This window comes from Capra hircus, chromosome 4, assembly GCF_001704415.2.
Source record: "Capra hircus breed San Clemente chromosome 4, ASM170441v1, whole genome shotgun sequence".
NCBI lineage: Eukaryota > Metazoa > Chordata > Mammalia > Artiodactyla > Bovidae > Capra > Capra hircus.
The window spans coordinates 71,155,901-71,170,672 of NC_030811.1; the positions used below are offsets into that span (position 1 = coordinate 71,155,901).

The 14,772-nt window shown below is 40.9% G+C and overlaps 1 protein-coding gene across 1 annotated transcript in view; it reads left to right on the forward strand.

Annotated features, from left to right (window-relative positions):
* The window catches only part of LAMB4 (laminin subunit beta 4), a 118,398-nt gene that overhangs the window by 73,007 nt on the left and 30,619 nt on the right, over positions 1-14,772 (forward strand). The window contains 6 exon segments of the mRNA XM_018047504.1: positions 1,167-1,387; positions 5,419-5,497; positions 5,500-5,514; positions 10,534-10,909; positions 13,053-13,123; positions 13,126-13,209. Coding sequence (XP_017902993.1) covers positions 1,167-1,387; positions 5,419-5,497; positions 5,500-5,514; positions 10,534-10,909; positions 13,053-13,123; positions 13,126-13,209 — 846 coding nt within the window.

Genomic DNA, 14,772 nt, shown 5'->3' on the forward strand with positions numbered 1-14,772 from the left:
AATGCATAAAGAGGAGAATCACTGAAGTAGAAGAGGACAAGGGTTTAATTCCATGAGAAAGAAAGACAGTTCAGTTCAGTTCAGTCGCTTAGTCGTGTCCGACTCTTTGCGACCCCATGAATCACAGCACGCCAGGCCTCCCTGTCCATCACCAGCTCCTGGAGTTCACTCATACTCACATCCATCGAGTCCGTGATGCCATCCAGCCATCTCATCCTCTGTCATCCCTTTCTCCTCCTGCCCTCAGTCCCTCCCAGCATCAGAGTCTTTTCCAATGAGTCAACTCTTTGCATGAGGTGGCCAAAGTACTGGAGCTTCAGCTTTAGCATCATTCCTTTCAAAGAAATCCCAGGGCTGATCTCCTTCAGAATGGACTGGTTGGATCTCCTGCAGTCCAAGGGACTCTCAAGAGTCTTCTCCAACACCACAGTTCAAAAGCATCAATTCTTCAGTGCTCAGCCTTCTTCACAGTCCAACTCTCACATCCATACATGACCACAGGAAAAACCATAGCCTTGACTAGACGGACATTTGTTGGCAAAGTAACGTCTCTTCTTTTGAATATGCTATCTAGGTTGGTCATAACTTTTCTTCCAAGGAGTAAGCGTCTTTTCATTTCATGGCTGCAGTCACCATCAGCAGTGATTTTGGAGCCCCCCAAAAAATAAAGTCTGACACTGTTCCTACTGTTTCCCCATCTATTTCCCATGAAGTGATGGGACCAGATGCCATGATCTTCCTTTTCTGAATGTTGAGCTTTAAGCCAACTTTTTCACTCTCAAGGAATATGCTATTCATTTTTAGGAAATATTTTAATTATATCAGTTCACCCAAGTCAATTTAGTAAACCATTTGTTTTCAGATCATTGATTTAAGTGGAACTTTGGTGACTGATGTGAGGAAACAGTGATACTTTCATTCATCCTAATTGTGAGCTCTTGGGACGTAGTTGGCTGAACCATAGGAAATTATTAGTTGGGGGAGATCAAAAACAGTTGAATTAATTCAGCCTACCTAGATTCTTTGATAAATTCTGTTCTTGTAAAATGTTTCTTCGTCGGGCCTTTTAAAGAAAGGATGCCTTCACTCTTAAAAGCTATCTGTGTGGGTTGTTGACTGCCAGTGTTATCGTGGATTCACCCCCAGTGATGGCTCTGTGCTTCTGGGGTGCTCTTGTCACCCCTCTGGCGTGGGTCCCACTGAGTGTCCCCCCAGTGGGGAACCTTGCCTCTGTGACCCTGACACTGGCATGTGCCCATGTCTGCCCAGCGTCACAGGCCGGACCTGTGACCACTGTGCTGATGGATACTGGAATCTGGTCCCTGGCAGAGGAGGTCAGCCATGCGATTGTGACCCCCGGACCTCGCTCAGCAGCCGCTGTGACCAGGCAAGAAACTTTCAACTTCCTATGGTGTCAGAATGAGACACAGTGGGGAGACATGCTTTCTAAACATGTAAAGAATGTTTTCTTTATGTATTGCTGTTAATCAGTGTTTTTAGATAGGATTGGCCTTTTATGGGCATAGAATCTGCATTTATCAAGGAATGAAAAGCACCAAAGAAGAGAGAATAAGGGTCTGAAAGTTAAGCTCTGACCCCTTCAGCTTTCTCCAGTCCTCAAAGGGACTGGGCAAGTCAAGATTCACACACAGCAGATCAGTCTTCTCTTTCATTGTTTCATAACATAGAAGCATAGGGAAGCCCCAAGAAATCCATCATTAATCAGAATTGATTACTAACTAGAATGAAAATTGAGTGCCTTCAGAATCCGTAATTCCATCTTTAAAAATCAAGCTGTCATTCCCATGGTTCACCAGTTACTTTACATATGGTTAAAAGAGATGTCCTCTTATTTTATTTATCTTCAAGCTACCAGACCAGCAGCAATTGTTTCTAGAGAATGCAGTCTAGGAGCAAACCTTTATTGTTTCATGTACAATTAACTCTACACTTAACTGCACATATGGTTTTCAGTCAGTGAAACAATGAGAATGAAAATTTTTTAAGAATATTAACATTTATGGAAAAAACAATCTCATGATAAGGTTTTTTGATTAGTAAATATATTCTTTGAAACACTTTTCACATTAATAGAGATGTGAAAAGAGGGGTAAAATAATGATGAGAAGTTTTAGAGTTGAATCCACAGTATAAGAATTAGGGCTTAATTAGAATCAAAATGCTCATTTCAGAAGCTGGAATCTTCCCAGTTAATAAGTATGTCTCACCTCCAATCTCAGCTCCACTGTTCAACTTATTAAAGGTCAAATTTTGTAGAAAGAAAGTTTTGAAGTAGTTCTTATATATAGAATGGGTTTTCCCTTCTCTTTTTCTTTATCTCCAACCTTCCGTCCTCCAACCCATATCCACACAAATGCACACCATGGCCTTTTTTTCCTTAATAACTTTTTATATTAAGATAGACTTGGGTTTACAGAAAAGTTATGAAGATAGAGAAGATGTACCCCATACCAAGTTTTCTCTATTATTAAACTTATTATATATTAGTATGGTGTATTTCTCATAATTAATGAATTAAGTGTTGTTACATTATCATTAACTAATGTTCATAATTTATTCATATGTGATTAGTTTTTTATCTGATGCCCTTTTTCTGTTCCAAGACTTCAGAACACCACATGACGTTCAGTCATCATATCCCCTTAGGTTGCTCTTGGTTGTGAGGGTTTCTTAGACTTTCCTTATTTTTGATACCGTAACAGTTTTGAGTATTTTGTGAAATGTCCTTCAGTTCACATTTATGCTGTATTTCTCTCCTGGTAAGACTTGGATTATGGATTTTGAGAAAAAGATGACTCGTGGAGGTAAAGTGCTGTTCTCATCACATCGCATCAAAGCCATACACTGTTTACATAATTTGCCACTGCTGCCCTGAACCTTGACCTCCTGGCTGAAGCAGTGTGCGTCACGTTTCTCTCCTGCAAAGTGATCCTTTTGCTCTTTTCCGTACTGTACTCCTTGGGAAGAAATCACTAAGCACAGTACCACACTTAAGGAGTAGGGAGTTATGCTCTGTCCCCTTGAAGGCAGAGTATCTCCATAAATTATTCTATTCTTCTGCACTGGAGTTTTGTCTGTTGTTTCCCATTTCTTCATTTGTTTAATCATTTTTTATATCAGTGATCTCAACAGTATTTGTACTATTCTTTGAGTTATAAATCAACACTACTTAATTTTGTTGTTCAAGTTGTTCCAGCTTTGGTCATGGGAAACTTTTTCAGTTGGTTTCTTTAGGCCTTTGACATACCTCAATATTGTTGGTGTGTTTTTGTTTTCAGTACCTCCCTACTTTTTGCACTGCAAGATGCTCTAAGCTCCTTTTGTATATTTCCTGCCTCTGCCCTAGAATCAGCCATTTCTTTAAGGAGCACTGGTTCCTTCTCTTGGAGAATGATGTTAGAAACCAAGATCTGGGCACGAGAGGACCATGACTATTTTATACGCTCCTCTCCACTCATCACACCTCCAGCCACCAACCACAGAACATGTTGACCAAATTAGCAGATTTCCACACACTGCTTGGCTCCTTAATTCATGAGGAAGTCCTCATGCTCATGACATCACTGTCTGGTATGCTGCTTACACTTTCTGGGAAGCATGTTTGTAGGAGCACTTGGAAGTGACCGCAGTTCTGCCATGGAGGCTGAGGGAAGCCTACAAAGCTGAAGATCAGATGGTGTCGGTTTAACTGAAGACCTGCTTATGACAGGGTATTTGGGGTAATCTGGTCCACAGGGGATTCCTAGGGGAAGTTTGCTCTTTACAATCAGGAAACACTTTCATTGGAGTATAGAAGAGCCACACGATCCTTGAGATTTCCAGCTGTTTAAACAACTACTGATAAATGTCTCTGTGTCAGCCCGTAGGTGGTCCCTAGTGCATTCTTAGAGAAGGAAATATGCTATGCAATATTTTCATCAACAGTTTTGATGGAGAAACACACATATCAAATTTGCAGATACTACAAAATTATGTTAACATGATCGAGACAGCACAAGAGACAAGATATTTTACAACTGTCTTGTTGACTGGAAACAATGATGACATGTCAGTGGAATAAAAATACAGTTTTGCAATTGAGTTTTTTAAATCCATTGCATAAATGCAGAGAGGGAGTAATAACTTGGCACCAGATTTTCATTGTGTGCTCCAAGTGAGCCAGTGGTGCGGCTTGGCTGCCAAAGAGGGGATGCCCATTCAGGCAGGAGTGGGAGTGCCGCGCCCAGCTCCAGGGCAGCCTCTCTGGCCCCATTTGTCTTCTGTACTGGTCAGATGGCTCCCAGGAACGTTGTTGCCATTTCTGAGTGCCACATTTTAAGCACTGAACTGACAAACTAGTGTCTGTAGATAGTGGAGAAGAACCATGCCATTTTGTGATGAAGCCTTAGGGGTGATTGATTTTAAATAATGAAGCATATACAAGTTGAGAATGGCCACCTCTAGTTGGGAGATGGACTGTACAAAAGAAGAGGAAAGCTACATGTTTTGTGCAATGTCCTTAAGACTGGGCTTAGAACAATGGGAATAAGTTGCAAGGAGCGGATTCTGCATCAACATACAGAAAGAATTGCCCAACAGTCAGAGACAACGTGGCACCATGACAACTCTTGGGACTACAGGCTCCTGCAGCTCCTTATATTTGAGCAAAAGCCAGTGGTTACTCCAGAGATGGGTAGAAGCTTCAGTAGTCCAGTCACTTTGAGAATTCAGCTGCTGCTAGAGTCCTCATTGGGTAAGCAGATTTGGTCAAGTATAATGCAGGACCACAACAATACGGATTTGCTTTGTGTTTTTTCTCATTAATTTTTAAATCTCCTCAGTGTTCAGAAAATCTGGTCAAGAATCCAGTTGGGAGGATACAGAGAAGTTCAGCCTTCTCTCCAAAATACAGTTAAATAATTGTCACTAAATGATTAAGCTTCATTTACTAAAAAAAAAAAAAGTCTGTGGAGGAAAAACACTAGCCTAATTGGGAAAGACTCCAACTTACATTTCATAATGGAAACATTTGCCAAACTTATTGATGGATGTTAAAACCAGGTCTTTGGTCTCTCTCTCTTAGGGGAGAACTCCCAGAACCCTAGAGGAGAAGAATGTGGCCCATTTCCTATTAAGTGTTTTGTTTTCATTTACATCTGTGGCTGTTTCCCAGTTTGAGGCCACCTGTCCCTGAACAGCTGGAAGCAGGCGGTATATTCAAGAGCCCTCAGCCAAAACACATTAACTCTTGATCTTTGGTGTTGTCGGGGGTTGTTGCTGGCCATGGGAATCCTCCTCCTGCCTCTGCACAGCTGTATGTCCTAAATCACTGGAGGGAAAAGTTGTTTTGTATTAATTTGCTTTTTTTTTTTTAGATCATAAAGCTTGTCAATTTCTTACCCATGACCATTCTCACAGCTTACAGGCCAGTGTGCGTGTAGATTAGCCTATGATGGGAAACGCTGCTCTGAGTGTGAGGAAAATCATTATGAGGATCCCTAGGCCGATGCATTCGTAAGTATTGGTTCTAAAAATGTGAGTACAGTCAACCTGGTCCTGCCACAGGCTTGCTGTGAACCAACTGAATTTTAAATTCCTTTATTTGGTAGAAAATTCACAAACTTTAAAAAACAAATTTTCTGTAAGATATTAATAAAATGAAAGCTGTATAAACCAGTTAGATTTCTCTTTTTTCTTTTCCATTATGGCTTTTCACAAGATATTAAATATAGCTCCCTGGGCTATATAGTGTGGGCTTCCCAGATGGCACTAGTGGTGAAGAACCCACCTGCCAATGCAGGAGACATCAAGAGATTCCGGTTCCATCCCTGGGTCAGGTCCCCTGGAGGAGGGCGTGGCAATCCACTCCAGTATTCTTGCCTGGAGAATCCCATGGACAGAGGAGCCTGGCAGCCCATAGGGTCACACACAGTCGGACACAAATGAAGTGACTTAGCACACACACACATGTGCTATATAGTAGGATCTTATTGTTTATCCATCCTATATATAATAGTTTGCATTTGCTAATCCCAAACTCCCAATCCATCCCCTCCCCCTTGGCAACCACAGTCTGTTCTTTGTGAGTCTATTTCTGTTTTGTAAAACAAATTCATTTGTGTCATGTTTTAGATTCCACATGTAAGCAACATCATATGGTATTTGTCTTCCTCTTTCTAACTTCCTTCACTTAGTAGGATAATCTCTAAGTCCATCCACATTGCTGCAAATAGCATTATTTCATTCTTTTTATGGCTATGCAGTGTTCCATTATATATACGTACCATGCCTTTTATCCATCCATTTAGGTACATTTAGGTTGTAGCCATGTCTTGGCTATTGTGACCAGTGCTGCTATGATTATAGGGGTGTACGTATCCAGCCATATGCCCAGGAGTGGAATTGCTAGACCATAGGACAACTCTATTTTTAATTTTTAGAGTAACCTCCATGTGGTTCTCTGTAGTGGCTGTAACCAATTTACATTCCCACCAACAGTGTAGGAGGGCTCCCTTTCCTCGACACTTCTCCAGCATTTGTTGTTTATAGATTTTTTTATATGTATTATTTTATTTATTATTTTTGGGTGTGCTGAGTCTTCCTTGCTGCTCACCCTTTCCCTAGTTGTGCAGAGTGGGAGTACTTTCTGGGTGCGGTGCTCAGCTTCCCATTGCAGTGCTTCTCTTGAGAAGCACAGGCTCTAGGCTGCGAGGGCTTCATTAGCTGCAGTGCTGGCTCAGTAGTTCCAGTTCCTGGGCTCTAGAGCACAGCTCGATAGTTGTGGCTTATTTGCTCTGTGGTGTGTGGGATCTTCCTGGACCAGGGATTGAATCCATGCCTCCTGCAGTGGCAGGCAGATTCCTTACCACTGAGGCACCAGGGAAGCCCTAGACATTTTTATGATGGTCATGTGACCAATATAAGGTGATTCCTCCTTGTAGTTTTGATTTGCATTTCTCTAATAATTAGCAGTGTTGAGCATCTTTTCACGTGCCTGTTGGCCATCTGTATGCTTCTTTAGAGAAATGTTTGTTTAGGTCTTCTGCCCTTTTCTCAATTGGGTTGTTTGGTTTTCTTGTTTTGTTTTGTTATTGAGTTGTATGAGCTGCTTGTATATTTTGGAAATTAAGCCCTTGTTGATCAGGTCATTTGCAAATATTCTCTCCCAGTCCAGAGACTGTCTTTTCATTTTGTTTATGGCTTCCTTTGCTGAGCAAAAGCTTATAAGTTTGATTAGGTCTCATTTGTTTATTTTCATTTTTATTTCCATTGCCTTGGGAGACTGACCTAAGAAAACATTAGTATGATTTATGTCAGAGAATGTTTTGCCTAAGTTCTCATCGAGGAATTTTATGGTATCATGCTTTATATTTGAAAATTCACAAACTTTAATCTTAGTTTTGAAAAAAAAAAAAGTATTTTTAGCCCTTAAAAGTTTTTTCTCTTATATTAAAACTTTGCACTATATTGAATGTTAGGTTATATGAAAATTCCTCAAAGTTGTTAATATGGAACAGATTTTTGAGATCATAACTTGTAGCCAATTTTCTGCTATCTGGAAGCATGCTGACAGAAACAGCTAATTTGGATCAAGGTAGAGGCTGGGAAGTGGATCATAAGAAGCCAGCAGAGCAGATGTTTCCTTAACATGGCTTTCATAACTTGGGGTTTATCACAGATTCACTTATTTATTTATTTAAAAATATTCATAGAGTGTCTACTGGGTACTCAGGGTAGTGAACAAAGAAGGCAAAGCCTCCAAACTTGAGGAGTTTGTGTTCCTAGTGCCTTTCATTCCATTAGCACTAGCTATAGGATTTAAAGCAGGGCTGTTTATTTCTATTTATTTATTCTTAATACTCAGCCAGTGCTCCTGGCATCTTTGAAAACTGAGATTGTCTTTTTATTTATTTTTTGGCTGCACCTCACAGTATGTGGGATCTCAGTTCCCAGACAAGGGATCGAACCCATGTCCCCACAGTGGAACAGTGGAGCCTTGACCTCTGGACTGCCAGAGAATTTCCAGGGCAAGGCTGTTTCCTACTACTTTCTGCAAACGTGGACCCATTTTACATCTGAACTATCCAGTGCAGGGACCACTAGTTGTATTGAGCACTTGCACTGTGGCTAGTGCAAGTGAGAAAAACAATTGTTTATTTCATTTAATCCATTTATATTTAAATAGCACATGTGGTTAGTAGCTACCATATTGGACAGTGCAAATGTAGAGTCTGGATTATTTCTAGGAGGAGGGATTTTTGAATCTCTCTTTGAAATCCACTTCCAAAAGAAGTCAAACTAAAGAAATATCAGATGTGATGGACTTGCCATTGCAGTCATTTCTATGCTGTGTAGCCACATATGGGAACTCGTTCTTCCTGTCCATTCCTTTATAAATGTGCTTTTGTGGTTTAAAAAAAAAAAAAAGCTTTGGTTTTTTGCCACATTCAAAGATGCAATTTTCCAAGTGGAATTGCTACTTTAAAAACCAGGAAGGAATGTTGGCTCTTAGAAAATCTTTCTTAGAGAGCCTATATTCCTGTGTCCCTCTAATATTTTAATAATCTTATTTTATAAAAATGCTTTCATAGAGGAAACTTTGCAAATAGTCAGCTCAGGCTACAGACCCCAGTAGTGCTCCTGGAGAAGAACAGATAATAAGGGGGAGCCTTGGCCTCCAGGTGGTGAAATGCACAGAGTCCCCCCAGGGGTTCCTGCAGAGACCTCTGGACCAAAACGAATGGGCCAGATAGATGATGTCTATTGGAGGAGCCTAGTGTGTTAATCAGTTTTTATTTGTAATTGGCATTATTCCCACTCAGGCTGCCAAATGGATTTTTAAATCACTTGTTCCTTACAGTTAAGCCTGTGGCATAGGCTAGTGATTCCCTGACCTTTCGGAAATTGCTTCAATAATAGTAATAATTGCTTCAAATAACTTCAGTAGCTCTCTTCATCCTCCATCCTTAGCTGTAATCAACAACCTACTCATCTGAAGTACATATAGTATCAGGTTTGGCGAGAGTATTTGTTTATTTTTTGGCTACACTGCATGGCTATGGATCTGCTCCTAGACCAGTGATTGAACCCAAGCCCTCGACAGTGAAAGCATGCAGCCCTAACCACTGGACCACCAGGGTGTCCTAACCATTGGACCACCACCTAAATCCGAGGTGTTTTTTTGTTTGTTTGTCCTTCTTTTAATTAAGATGGTAATTTTAATGTTCCCGTTTTTTTAAAAAGACTTTTTTTCAGAGCAGTTTTAAGTTCACAGGAAAATTGAGAGGAAGGCAGAGATTTCCCATATGTACTCCCAGACCCTACATACGCATACCTTCCCTCATTATCAACCTCCCACAAGAGTGGTACATTCGTTACAATTGATGAACCTATATTGATACATTGTAATCATCAAAGCTTATAGTTTATATTAGGGTTGACTTGGTATTGGGTTTAGATAGATGTCTAATGACATGTATCTATCAGCATAGTATCATACTGGGTATTTCCACTGCCTTAAAAATCCTCTGTGCTTTGCCTTCTATCCATCCTTACACACCCCTGGCAACAACTGATCAGTTTACTGTCTCTCTAGTTTTGCCTTTTCAGAATATCCTATAGCTGGAATCATATTACAGTATGTACCTTTTTCAAAGTGACTTCTTTCATTTAGTAGAAAACCCCTAAGATTCCTCCATGTTTTTTTTAATGGCTTAACACTCAATTCTTTATAATGCTGAATAACATTTAATTGTCTGGATGTATCACAGTTTCTTTATCCATTCACCTAGACATCTTGGTTACATCTAAGTTGGCAATTATGCATAACGTTGCTATAAACATCCATTTGTAGGTTTTTATGTGGACGTGTTTTGAATTCCTTTGGGTAAATACCAAAGGGAGATTCTACACACACATTTTTTTTGAGAACAGAACAGTCTTTCTTATGCAAGGAAGACACCACATCCAGGCTGGTTTCACTAAGAAAAAGTGTGATCATGGGCCTTCTTAGAGAGTCTGTGACATGCCTGAACCACCCTGTAGGAACAGTAGCAGCTGTCCACAAGTGTGTCATTAGATCGATATTCTTCACTCACATAGGTGAAGAACCCAGATGTGAACAACTCACACACTTGCAGTAGAAATGATATCTAATAATGCCCATGTAGGAACCAAGACCTGGGACTTCCCTGGCAGTGCAGTGGCTAGGACTGCACACTTGCACTGCAGAGGGCACAGTTTCGATCCCCGGTCAGAGAACTAATCCTGCAAGCCCAGTGGCCTGGCCAAAACAAACAAACAAAAAAAACAGAACAGAAACCCCAGGAGCTGACTTGTCTGGAGTGAAAAGAGGGACGCTGTGTTTTAATGGCCATTGCAAAGATCTCTCTAATTATCCTGCTTTAAATGTTCACCTTAGAAATGGGATTTAGGAAGTTTCTCAGGGAAGAGGAGGGGACTTTATTCTTGAGCTAGTAAGGAGCCAAAGGCCAGGTGACTGACATTCTCTGCTCCTTCTCCCATCTTTTTCAGCATGTGACTGCAACAAGGAAGGTTCCCAGAAGCCGGTCTGTGACCAGGACACAGGCACGTGTCGATGCCAGGAGGGCATTAGCGGCCCTCGATGTGATCGCTGTGCCCGGGGTCATGACCAGGAATTCCCCACTTGTCTTTGGTGTCACTTGTGCTTTGATCAATGGGACCACACTATTTCTTCCCTCTCCACAGTGGTGCAAGGGTTAATTAGGCTGGCTGCTAACATGGAAGATAAAAGAGAGACCCTGCCTGTCTGTGAGGCCGACTTCAAAGGCCTCAGAGAAAACATGTCTGAAATAGAAAGGATTTGGAGACATCCTGTTTTCTCATCTGAGGAATTCTCAAAAGTCAAGGATTATCATGACTCTGTTCGGTAAGGTTTGTGCACAAGTAATAGGTCGCCAAGTTCCTGATTTACCTTAACTCCCGAGAGCTTTAACAGCTTTCATCTTAGAAATGTACCTTTGTTAACATTAGGAGGATGATCATTGTTCAATTAGTAACCAGGCCGAGGATCATATCTGTCTGTCTCTTTCCTATCTAGTTAGGATTGCATATGATTTTTCAGGATATCATTGATTATAACAAAAAGGCAACCACAAGGTTAATTGGGAAGCCCAAACTCAGCAGAGCTGAAGGACACAAAATTGGAAGTAGCAAGGTTTCTAATACACATTTTTTGTTTCAACCATGTACTCAGGGAAATTATCTAAATGTCCCCAAATTCCTCAGTTGTTTACATGCCCATACATTACTGTGAAGTTGTATAATGAGTACAATAGTTCTTTCAAAATGCAGTATCATTTTTTTCATTCATCAAATAGTTCTAGAGATGATGTTGATTGGTGTGGGCCAGAAGTCAGCAAGACATAGTTCATGAGCAACATCCAACCCATCACATTTTTTGTAAATAAAGTTTTATTGGAACACAGCCATGACTACCATTTACATCCTCTGTGGCTGCTGTCCCTCTGCAATGACAGAGTTGAGCAGTTGTCACAGGGATGCTATGGCCCCCAAGGCCTGAAATATTTACTTTCTCACCCTTTACAGAAAAAGTTTGCTGACCTGATTTGGGCAAATGAGGATGAGTTGGGTATAGTTTCTACCCATCTAGGAGCACACAGGCTACAAAGAAACCAAGAAGATTATGGTTCTATAAAAAATATTCCTCCTCCCCAGAAAAGCTCATGGGTTAAAGAATAGTTGAAACTACAAAATTTCACGTTACATAAAACACAAGTGTGAATATAAGGCCATTCATTTTGTCAGTTTTGTCACCAGACAAAAATTCCTGAAGTACATAGTAATTGCTTAAAAGTTACACAGGGAGGATGATGCAACTCACTTGGTTAGTTCAGAGGAAGGGCCACTGGCATAGACACAGCTCTAGGGCCCAGGGTGGTAATATGTTCAGATTAAGCTGGCAGGTGAGAACAAGCACTTCTATACCCTTGTAAATACTGTGGGTTCCCAGAGCTCCCTGCTTTTTAAGTGATGTCATATATCCAGATTTCTATGGAAATGTCCCCACTTTAAAATATAGGCAGCTAATTCAATAGCACTTTTTAAAAGCACTGTATAGGCCAAAGAAATGTGTCTGAGAATGAGCTTGGCCCATGGACCACTAGTTTGTGGTTGTCAGGCCTAGCAGGTAAAATGGAACTGAGAAAGCAGAAGGAGCCAGTCCATAGTGGATGATCCAAACAAAGAGACTGCAAGAGCCCAGAGCAGAGCCAGAGAGAGGAAGCAAAAGGAGCAGGAGCCCCAGTGCCAGGCCTGAACTGGTAAGGGGCGCCTGCCCTTCCTTGTCCGCCTTTTGAACTCCTGTTCCTCTCTAACAACCACCCAAACACCGCCCCGTCTCTGAAGCCTTTCCTGACGACCTCAGAGAAAGGATGTGTTTCCTTCTCCATCTTTCCACGTCTTTGTAGTTCATTTGCCACTACCTCACTGAGGAGCTCCTGTGGGCAAAGCTGTTTTCTCTATGATTGTATTTGCCAGGCCTGGTTTAGTTAAATAATAAATGCTCACTGGGTAAATTACAAATCAAACTGGCAGTAGAGGAAGGACAGAGCACTCAGGATGTCCATAAGCATAGATTCAGAAGTCAGACTGCTGCAGGTGAAATCCATTCCAAGTATGACTGTGACTGCTACTGCTAAGTCACTTCAGTCGTGTCCGACTCTGTGTGACCCCATAGACAGCAGCCCACCAGGCTCCCCCATCCCTGGGATTCTCCAGGCAAGAACACTGGAGTGGGTTGCCATTTCCTTCTCCAATGCATGAAAGGGAAAAGTGAAAGTGAAGTCACTCAGTCGTGTCCGACTCTTGGAGACCCTATGGACTGCAGCCCACCAGGCTCCTCCGTCCATGGTATGAGGATACTTAATAATGAGAGCAATTTCTGTGTGTGTGTGTGTGTGTGTGTGTGTGTGTGTGTGTGTGTGTGTTTTCCACCAATCTGTCAAATGTAATACAAGCTTTGCTACATTTACTCTCATTTTCCCCTATAGTAAACAAATCATGCAACTAAGTGAGCAGCTGAAAACAGTGGATGAATTTGAAGACCTGAAAGAAACAATAGAATGAGGAGTGAAACAAACTTCTTACTTGAAGATCTTCAGGAAGGAAATGATTTGCACTCCAGTGCCTGGAATGCAAGCCTCATGGGTAAGAGAGAAAATGTACCTTAACTGTCTGTTTATGGATAGAAGTTGATAAAATCCATAGTGCATTCCATTAGTGAATCACCCTGTGCTTGTTGCCACAGCACCCAAGCACTTTAAAACATGAAAACATACCCATTAAAGGTATTATTTGTGCATGAATATTTCAACTTCTTAAAACATTGCAGAGACTGGATAGCATTTGCACAAAAAAATGCTAACAGTTATGCAATACTAAACATATACTAAAACCCAAAGTATTCAGATGCCAAGCCACACAAGGATCTTGTGTAACCATCAGCTTGGAAATTCTAATGTGGCCATAAGAAAATGAAAGAGATATGTTTTGATACCTTCCTGAATATAAGCCACTCCATTTCCAGCAATCAGAAACACAAAAGGATATGATCCAAAAAGAACTTACATATTTCTTGTAAGAACTTTGTAGGAATTTGGAGACATGTAATACACTAACAGGCTGTAGTACATATTGCATAGTTTTAAAAAATGAATGGGAGCCATGCCAAAGCCAAGACCAACTTGGAGGGGAAAGGGAACTCTGAAACAAAACTTGAATTAAGTCATATCCTCTTTTCCCATGAGATCCTTGTTATGTTTGGAAATGGACAGACATCTTGTTAACTACCAGGAGAGGCAGCACTGATCTTATTCACACAGAACCCATTTAGTTGAGAGATGAAACCTATCTCAAGACAAAAGCATCATCTACTTTTCCTTATCCTATGTCTATGCTCCTGTTTGTCATCTGATCTTGAGCTAAAAGAGAGAAAAAAAAAAAAAAAGATGGCCCTGGATTTAATGAAATCACTATTGATGATCCTTAATAAATACCATATAAAGAGTAAGGAATTTGCTCTGATTCCTAATCTAGAAGAAGGTACCCAGTGAAAGAATTGAAAATCCATCAGCAGTCACCCAAGGCAGGTAGAAGAAAGCAAAACTGACCCCTGCTGATCCTCTCAAACTTGCATTCCAACAGCAGTTACTGGGCTTTTTCTCAATGCCTGACACTGTACTGGGCATCAGAGACAGGCAGTAAACTCAGCCAGTCCTCACCCTGAAGTCATCCCAATCTCATGTGGGAAAGTCAGGCATATAAACAACCCCAAACAGTGAACAGACTCTGTTAGAGCATCTTCAAACTGTTTCAGGAACAAAGTAGAGAGAATGGTATTATTCCTGGGTATATTAGAAAAGGCTTCATAGAATAAAGATAAATTTGCCAGATAAATCAAGGCAGAAAATCATCACAAGCAATGGAAAGATGATTTTTGTTTGTTTAGGGAAGTGGTTCATGGTAAATAAAAATCATGATATATTAAGAGCAGTTCAGTCACTCAGCTGTGTCCAACTCTTTGCCACCCCATAGATTGCAGCAAACCAGGCCTCCCTGACCATCACCAACTCCCAGAGTTTCCTCATACTCCTGTCTATTGAGTCGGTGATGCCATCCGAGTATGTTAGTATAAAAACCAGGAATGTTTAGAAGATAAAGAATGGTTGTCACGCCTGGACTCTGGTTAGGTATGGAGTAAAGATCAGAATC